Source organism: Camellia sinensis, chromosome 8 (genome assembly GCF_055761805.1).
Source record: "Camellia sinensis isolate YWXY chromosome 8, ASM5576180v1, whole genome shotgun sequence".
Taxonomy (NCBI): Eukaryota; Viridiplantae; Streptophyta; class Magnoliopsida; order Ericales; family Theaceae; genus Camellia; species Camellia sinensis.
In genome coordinates this window covers 127,727,985-127,737,504 of record NC_138968.1, presented here as the reverse complement: position 1 = coordinate 127,737,504, position 9,520 = coordinate 127,727,985, and the positions used below count along the sequence as shown (strand labels likewise).

At 37.2% G+C, this 9,520-nt stretch overlaps 1 protein-coding gene across 1 annotated transcript; it reads left to right on the top strand.

Moving 5' to 3' along the window:
• Positions 1 to 4,031: 4,031 nt before the first annotated feature.
• LOC114269541 (uncharacterized) lies at positions 4,032 to 9,272 on the top strand. The gene is made up of 3 exons (XM_082885490.1): positions 4,032 to 4,202; positions 6,994 to 8,086; positions 8,227 to 9,272. Exons 1-3 carry the CDS (start codon positions 4,032 to 4,034, stop codon positions 9,270 to 9,272), a joined length of 2,310 nt encoding a protein of 769 aa, XP_082741616.1.
• Positions 9,273 to 9,520: the final 248 nt, after the last annotated feature.

Below are 9,520 nucleotides of genomic sequence, written 5' to 3'. Positions count from 1 at the left end.
AAGAAAAAACTGAAACCGAACAGTGGTGTGAGTCTTGGTGAAGAAGTCAGCAAGTTGCAGAGCCGAAGAGACGAAAGGAAGTGGAATAGAGCCAGACTGCAGATGTTGACGGATAAAGTGACAATCAATCTCAATATGCTTCGTCTGCTCATGGAAGACAGTGTTATGGGCAATCTGAATAGTACTGCAGTTGTCGCAATAAAGAAAGGTCGGAGAAGACTGAGGGACACCCAAATCAAATAGAAGACAACGAAACCAAACAATCTCAGCAGTAGCATGAGCCAGAGCATGGTACTCAGCTTCGGCAGTAGAGCGAGCAACAACAGCTTGTTTCTTGCTTTTCCAAGAGATCAAGGAATCGCCAAGAAACATACAGAAACCAAACATGGACTTGCGATCAGTAACATCACTAGCCTAATTAGAATCAACATAGGCCACCAAATCTATAGAAGAAGCGGAAGACAATAGTAAACCCTAAAATACAGTACCTCAAAGATAGCGAAGAATCCGAACCAATGCTGTCTAATGTATGGAACGAGGAGCAGAAACAAACTGGCTAACCAAATGAACAACATAGGCAAGATCAGGACAAGTAGCTGTCAGATAAACTAAACAACCCACAAGCTCGCGATAGAAAATAAGATCATCTAGAGGGACACCATCAGTAGAGTTGAGCTTCATATTAAGCTCAATAGGGGTATCAGAAACCTTAGGCCTCGTTTGGGAACTCTCATTTTTAGCCAAAAAGTCAAAAAGTTACTAAATTAGCCAAAAAGCTAACAACCCATACCAAAAAGTCAAAGATTCTCTTTTCTCTCTACTTTTTGCACATCTTTTCGTAAAAAGCCAAAAAGTCATCCCAAACATACTAGTTTTTTTTTAACTCATATTTTAGCCAAATAGCCAAAAAGTTACTAAATTAGCCTGTTCCCAAACGAAGCCTTAGTATTAGTAAGACTGGCACGGTGAATAACCTCATTAGCATACTTGGCCTAAGACAAAAAATAGTCCTTTGGAGAAGAGGCAACCTTAATACCAATAAAATACAGCAATGGACCCAGATCTTTCATTTCGAAGGTGCGAAAGAGATATTGCTTGACCACAGAGATAGCAGAAAAGTCAGAGCCAGTGATGATCATATCATCCACATAGAGTAAGAGAGCAACAAGACCAGCCAAGGTATGTCTGAGAAACAAAGCAGAGTCGGAAGCAGAAGAATGAAACCTAAGCTCGGTAACAACAGTTTGAAAACGATCATAATAAGCACGGGAAGATTGCTTTAAACCATACAGAGCACGCCAAAGATGAAAAACCTGCCCAGAGGAGTGGAAAAGGCTAGGGAAAGGACGCATGTAGACTCCTCAGTGAGATAACCGTTAAGAAAAGCATTCTTAACGTCCATCTGATAAAGAGACTAATATCGAACAACAGCAACAAAAATCAAGATACGGACAGTAGTCATCTTGGCAACAAGGGCAAATGTCTCATCATAATCAGTACCATACTTCTACGAGAAACCCTTAGCAACCAAGCAAGCTTTGTATCGCTCGAGAGAACCATCAGAATGAGTCTTGACTTTATAGACCCATTTGCAACCAACCAGATTCTTGCCAGCAGGCAAAGGATCTAACTCCCAAGTGTTAGTCTTCCGGAAGGCAAACAACTCATCCTCCATAACTTAAACCCAATTAGGATCCTGACAGACCTTTGTGTAAGATTGAGGTTTTGAAAAAGAATGAATAACAGACAAAAAAGTACGATAGGAAGCAGAAAAATATATATTAGACTAACCCAAACTGTTTGGAGGATGACGCTCGCGAGGAGGATATCGGTGTGCAACAGGATCAAAGTCGTCAGAAGTAGGAGGATCAACAGCAAGGGTAGTGAGAACTGATGGAGGAGGAGCCTTACGATGAGAATAAACTAACAACAGATGAGGAGAAGAAGTCAAAGGAGGAGAAGCAACCAAAGGTGAAATAGGAGGAGAAGATGGAACGAGCTTAGGAGGAATAGTGGAGATGTACTCATCAAACAGGACCTCAGAAGGAAATAGATCAATATAAACTAAATCCTCTTTGGAAACTGGGGTGGTGAGAGGCGGAAGCTGAAAGTAAGGTAGACGTTCAAGAAAGGCAACATGGCAGGAGACATAAAGGCGATGGAAAACAGGGTCATAACAGCAATAACCTTTCTGAGTGAGACTTAACCCAAAAAGACACATAGGACAGACCAGACACTAAGTTTGGTCCTATCTTTACGAGGTAAAAGGACAAAACAAGAAGACCCAAAGACACGAAGAAGGAAGTAATTAGGAAGCTGGGAAAACAGAGCCTCATAAGGAGACTAACCAGAAAGAAGGGGGGTAGACATACGGTTGAGAAGAAACACAGCAGTAAGAACTACTTCACCCCAAAACGGAGCCAGAACGGAGGTAGAGAGAAGGAGAGACCTAGTTGTCTCAAGAAGATGACAGTGTATACGCTTGGCTCGACCATTTTGGGCAGGTGTATCAATACAAGAAGTTTGGTGAATGGTACCCAATTTGGCCAAGTATTCACAGAATTTAGTTTTAAAGTATTTCCCACCCAAGTCAGACCGTAACAATTTAATAGTAGACCTAAACTGTATAGTGATCATAGATTGGAAAGTATGGTATATCTGGTAGAAGTCTGACGTATGAGTCATAAGATAAACCCAAGTATAACGAGTGCAATTATCAACAAAAGACACATAGTATGCAAAACTTCCTTTGGTGATAATAGGAGAAGGGCCCAAATATCAGTATGAACTAAAGAAAATGGTGTATCAGATATAGAAGTACTTTTATGAAAAGGTAAGGCTATCATTTTGGCAAGTTTACACCCCTAATATTCAGTAAGTTCACTAGGAGAAACTTTACCTAATACACCCGACTGAGCTAACGACCGTAAACGATTAGTAGACAAATGCCCTAATCTAGAATGCCACAAGTAAAAAAGACAAGACATAGAATTTAACTGAAAAGAGAAAAAAACAGTCTGAGAGATTGCCATAGGTAGATACAAGCTCTCCACCACCTAGAGGTCTCCAACTCTACGACCGGTCTCAATTGGCTGCTTAGACATCTGATCTTGCACAGTACAGATTGAAGAAGAAAAGTTGACATCAAAACCAGAGGCATCAAGCTGACAGATAGATAATAAACTGACAGATAACTGAGGAACATAAAAGACAGATGGAATAGAGACAGCAGACATAGCAGATGGTAAGACAAACCCAACAGATATAACAGACATACCAGATTCATTAGCAGCATTAACAGTAATAGGAAAATGAAGAGGAGCATAATTTTAAAGTAAGAAGAGATATGAAGTCATATGATGAGAGACACCAGAGTAAAAAATCCAAACAGACGAAGAGATACCTGAAGAAAACCCAAGAAAACCTAAATGAAGAGAAAAAATAATGGAGGTAGACGGGGATGGCTAGGAGGTAGACAGTGTATACTGAAGCTGACTAATCTGAGCACTCAAGGAAGCCAAGTCAAGATCAAGAGCTGAAGTAGATGCAATAGAATTGGCAGAAGCTTGAAAATTACTCTGAGAAAAGGGCAAAATTGGGTCCGAGACTACTGAGAATACAAGCCGGATAGACATCCTTTCTTGGGATAGTGATACTTCCAATGGCCCCTTTGATGGCAAAAGGCACACTTATCAAAAGCCAGAGACATTGTGATAGCCAGAAATCTGAGAGGTTGAATAGCCAGAAATTTGAGAGATTGTAGTAAACCCAAAACATAACAAAATGGCCAACTAGGGGGTTCAAGTGTAATAAATTGAGAATTGGTGGGTGAAAACAAAATAACCAGAATATTAGACCACTGAGTAGGAGAACACTAGTGGTACTCTTAATCAATACTCAGTGCGAGAAAACCGAACTCCACAAACCAGACGATTAGGTCACGCGATGAACCAAGCTCCTCAAACCCGATGAGAGAACCAGCAAGGAAGAGAGAATCGCGAACCCAGATAGATTACTCGAGACTCGCGATCATGGGTTCAGACGGAGACGAGGATTGCGAGTCCAAAAAGAGGCAGCTTAGATCAATAACTTCAGCGATTACTCAGAAGACGCGGTTGTTGATGCATAGAGGAAGAAGGGCTGAGACTTGCGAGATAGGAGATTCCAAAATTTCAATCACGCGAGGCGAGTTGAACACAGAGGTGCTTATTGCGAACTAGATGGGTGAGTAGCGAACTGTGATTCCGATACAACTTCTAAGAACACAGAGAGAATAAGAAGAGAACCTCAATCAAAGAGGCTAGAACCGAAGTTGACAACGATGGTGTTAGGGTTTCACACACGGCTCTGATACCATGTAAGATTTCTGAATAAAGTCTGTATATTCAAATGTAATCATAATACAAGAATACATTGGTTTATATAACAATCTAACCCTAAAACGAAAAAGGAAATACGACTTATTGCCATATACAAAATATATATACTACCATATATACATAAAATCCCTAATATATTCTCATAGGTTGTGTTGTCCCTCCAATGGACAGATTAATATCTGAATATGAGGTTGAAGATGGAAAACAAATGAAATTTTATTAATAATTGTGACTTGGATTTGTATGATGCAGCCATTATGTGCCATTCTTTTAGTCTACGTTCTCCATAAGAACAATATCCAGAAGATAATTCACAAACCAGGGAATAAAGAATAACATTGTCAAATAACCTAACAAACCACACATTATTTGATATTGAACATAGAGTAAATTGTATACATAAGCAACTATAATGAAAAAACCATATGATTCCAATTAAATTTGCATCAATAATACCACAATCCAGGAGAGAATCAAGGGAATATAACTATGAAGTAACCTAATAAACCACACATTATTTGATATGGAACATAGTGAAAGAGCATCAATAATACCATAATCCAAGAGAGAATCAAGTTTTTATAAGATTTACTCAAGCTTTAACAGCCTTTGACCACCGAAATAATAAACACTAAAGTAATTTACCATCATAATAAGCAACACCAAGGGAAAAAAAAGCTTTAAATAACCACTTTGAATCCTAATGCCAATCAATGTCCAGGAAAAAAATAATTAATAAAATATAAACTAAGCTCAAAATCTGGTAAAAAATGCACACACGCAACCCATGAATAACCATTGGCAATAACAAAGAACTGAAAAACAATGATGCTAGTGTTTTATATCCTATTGAGCTCTTAACCAAATTTGATTAAAACAATAACATACAAGATTAAACATATATATAAGCATAGAAAAAACAGACATTTTGGGATTGTTTCCTATACCAGAACAAGATGAAGCCGGAACTTAAGCTTCTGCAATGAGAGAGGGTTGCGGAGAATTGAGGCTCAGATTAGGGTTCAAAAACAGGTGTTGGGGCGGAGGAGGAGCAGACAACTAATCGAGAGAAAGTACGATTGGAGATGACGATGTTATTTAGTAAAAACATCTACATGAGGGTGGAGGGTAAGAAGGGGCATTGGATCTGGTGTGAACCCCCCTTTTGGGCCTTTTTATTAGGGTAAAGGATAACCTAATTAATTTTCTTTCAAAAAGTCCTTGAGTAAGAAATGTTTACCTTAATAAGGACATTTTATAATTTCTATTTTTTTTATCACAATATTGCCCTTATAAATATAGTATCACACGTATGAAAAATTTGAAATCTGAGCTCGTAGCCAATGAAGACGATGAAGACGATCTCCAAATCGATCATACTTCACAAAATCGATGAAGACGATCTCCAAATCTGAAGATCTCGTAGCCGAACATCTCTCACTTGTTCAACAATAGACGATCTCGCAGCCGAACATCTCTTACTTGGTGGCCAATGATCAACACTCTCAATTAAACGAAAGTTTCATTGAGATTTGTGATTGTTGATCGAGTTGTAGAGGTTTTTCTTCTCAATTAGGAATGTTGATTTGTAATTATTATTTTTTTATTTTTGTTTGTTTGATTTATTTTTGTTGTGTTTGATCTGATTTCGTTTGACAGAATCAGAGTAAAATTTTACTCTAGTTCTATTGCTGTGCCTTTTGTTTCAGAGAATGAGAGTACAATTTTACTCTGGTCCGAATCCTCTGTTTACAATGAGAGTAAAATTTTACTTTTATGCAGAGTAAAATTTTACTTTTATACAGAGTAAAATTTTACTTTCAAATTCAGGCCGCAACATTTTACTCTTAGATTCAGAGTAAAATTTTACTCTTATGCAAAGTAAAATTTTACTTTTATGTACTTTTAGATTCCTTTTGTAACATTTTACTCCTATATCAGAGTAAAATTTTACTCTGCTTGATTGCTCTGTTTACAATGAGAGTAAAATTTTACATTTATACAGAGTAAAATTTTACTTTCAAATTTAGGCCGCAACATTTTTACTCTTAAATTCAGAGTAAAATTTTACTCTTATGCAGAGTAAAATTTTACTTTTTTGCAGAATAAAATTTTACTTTTAGATTCCTTTTGTAACGTTTTACTCCTATATCAGAGTAAAATTTTACTCTAGTTCGATTGCTCTGTTTACAATGAGAGTAAAATTTTACTTTTATACAGAGTAAAATTTTACTTTTATGCAGAGTAAAATTTTACTTTCAAATTCAGGCCGCAACATTTTACTCTTAGATTCAGAGTAAAATTTTACTCTTATGCAGAGTAAAATTTTACTTTTATGCAGAATAAAATTTTACTTTTATGCAGAGTAAAATTTTACTTTTAGATTTATGTTTCAAGTTGTGTTGGTGACACGATATATGAATTGCCAATCTTTGGCAAACTAAATAGTAAAAATCAACTCTAAAATATAGTACAATGTTACACTAAACCACAGTAAAATTTTATCAATTCAAACTAAACACAAATTGTAGTGACGGTAAAATTTTACTTTGATAGTGATAGTAAAATTTTACTTTGATAGTGACAGTAAAATTTTACTGTTAATTGATTGCAGATTTGTAAAATGGTTCCACCTCTTATGTTGTTATGCAAGTATGGTGATCGTACCATTGTGTTCAAGGTTGTGTCAAACTGCACGTTGAAGGATTTAACTGATTTCTTAAGTTGTAAATTGAAGAAGTTTGACAATAGTGATTACATATTGTTATCGTACTGTTTGCCTGGACATTCGCAATGCATGATTGATGATGATTCTGATTTTCAGAATATGTTGTCGCTTGTTTATCCCCTTGGTGTTGACCGGGTTGATGTGACTATTACTGAAATGGGCATTTCAAATGAAAAACATGGAGTTGGAGAATCAGGGGACGCTACTGGATCCAACATTACTGATGATGAAATGGATTTACTCCCTATGTTTTGTCAACATGAAGAAAGGACTTTGTTGTCTTGTAGATGGGTGAATGGAATTACTCATGTAGGTCAAAGATTTATTGGAGGTGCAAAGGATTTTCGGACTGTATTATGTAAATATGCCATTGAGATAGGATTTGAGTTTGTGTATGTGAAGAATGAGAAGTGTCGGGCCACTGCTGTGTGTTCAATGCGGGAGTCGAAAGCTTGTTTATGGCGAGTACATGCATCTCTGGAAAGTGCTAATAATTTTTTCTATATTAGGACTCTACATGATGAGCATACTTATGGAGCTGCAGTTCGTACTTCTAAAAACTCAAGGATGAGTTCAAATTTGGTTGCAAGTTTGATTGTTAATGAAGTTCGTGGGAATCCCCAAACTCGTCCAATTGATGTTGTGCGTCAATTTACAGATCAATACGGGCTCACCATTACGTACAATCATGCTTGGTTGGGAGTTGAGAAAGCTAGGACTACTACTTTTGGAGATTTCTCTATGTCTTATGATAAGATTCGATGGTATATGGATATTGTGATGAGCACAAATCCTGGTAGCTATTTGCGTCTTGACTATAGCCATCAAAGTGGACGGTTCAAGAGGTTTTTTGTTGCATTTAATGCTTCCATTCAAGGGTTTAGGCATTGTTGTCCTCTATTGTTTATCGATGGAACTTTTCTGAAGGGGAAATATAAGGGCACCTTGTTAACAGCTACAGCGAAGGATGGGGATCAAGGTAGATATCACTATTGTTTATTCCAAAGTAACAAGTTACTTATTCTCAGATTAACATGTTATTGTTATTCAGAGTAAAAATCTACTTTATTTGTCTTTTTCGTTTAAGATACTTACTAATTGTAAAATGTTATTTTTCAGGTTTTTTCCCGCTTGCAATGGCAATTGTCGATACAGAGACTACAGACAGTTGGGAATGGTTTTTTATGCATTTGTCAAATATATTGTTGGATGAAAGACCAATTACCTTCATATCTGATCGGAACGCTGGACTTTTGGAGGCTTTACCCAAGGTTTTACCTACTGCTTACCACTATTTTTGTCTCCAACACTTGAAGGCCAATTTGAGGGATAGGTTCTCTGGTCCAAGTTTCAGCATTACTTTCAGGAGTAGAATAGTTTTTTTGTTTTCTTTGTGTGCTTACGCTCCGACAGTGGGATGTTTTAATCAGTGCTTGAAAGAATTACAAGATGAGGGAAAAGGGATCGTTTGTGGGTTTCTATCCAATTTGCCCTATGACAAGTGGACTAATGCATATTTTAAAGGACAAAAATACGGTGAAATGCACTCGAATGTGGCAGAGTCTTTCAATTCATGGATCCGTCAAGCTCGCCATTTGCCTACTACAAAGATGATTGATTCAATTAGGTTGAAGATCATGGATTTGATGTCGAGAAGGAGAGAACAAGCTAAGAAATGGAATACTTTTCTTTGTCTGGAGATGGATTCAACATTAGTAAATGCTCTTAAAAGTGGAAGAACTTGGTTGGTTAGTCGTTCAAGTGATCACGTTTTTGAGGTTCAATCCCGACCATTGGTTAGCGTTGACCTCTTGAATAGAACTTGCTCATGTTACCAATGGCAATTGAATGGATTTCTTTGTGCTCACGCGGCGACTGCTATCCAAAAGAGCGGAGGTGATTTGTATGCACATGTGGAACCATTTTATTACACTAGCAAGTTCAAAAATTGCTATGCTGAGTCCATTTATCCAATACCCACTGTTGAGAGACCTCTTGTAGCTATGGATGATCTTGTTGTCCTTCCTCCAATTTGTAAGAAGCCACCTGGTAGGCCAAGGAAGAATAGGATCCCATCTAGGGGTGAGAAGATAAGACGAGTACAGTGTGGTAGATGCGAGAAGTACGGTCATAATAGGAAGACTTGCAAGGAGGCATTGCCGTAAAAAACATTATTGATTTTATAATAGAAGTATGAAAATAATGCAGTTCTTCTGCAATAAGTAGTCCATAGCAATAATAGTATAGTTTTTTAGACTAGATTTGTCAGGAGACATTGCAATAAAAGACATTTTTACTATGTTCTTGAATGGTTGTCTGTTCTAGTTTCTGATTTGTTTTGTCATTGAATGGTTGTCTATGGGTGTGAGGAGCTTGTGGTTTCACAGTAAAATTTTACTATGTTCAGAGTAAA

Excerpts from the sequence above, each read along its gene's own strand:
- LOC114269541 (XM_082885490.1), top strand. The coding sequence starts at position 4,032 with ATGGGTTCAGACGGAGACGAGGATTGCGAGTCCAAAAAGAGGCAGCTT. Across the intron at positions 4,203-6,993 it reads GAGGCGAGTTGAACACAGAG|ATTTGTAAAATGGTTCCACC; the intron begins GTGCTTATTGCG and ends AATTGATTGCAG. Across the intron at positions 8,087-8,226 it reads AGCGAAGGATGGGGATCAAG|GTTTTTTCCCGCTTGCAATG; the intron begins GTAGATATCACT and ends GTTATTTTTCAG.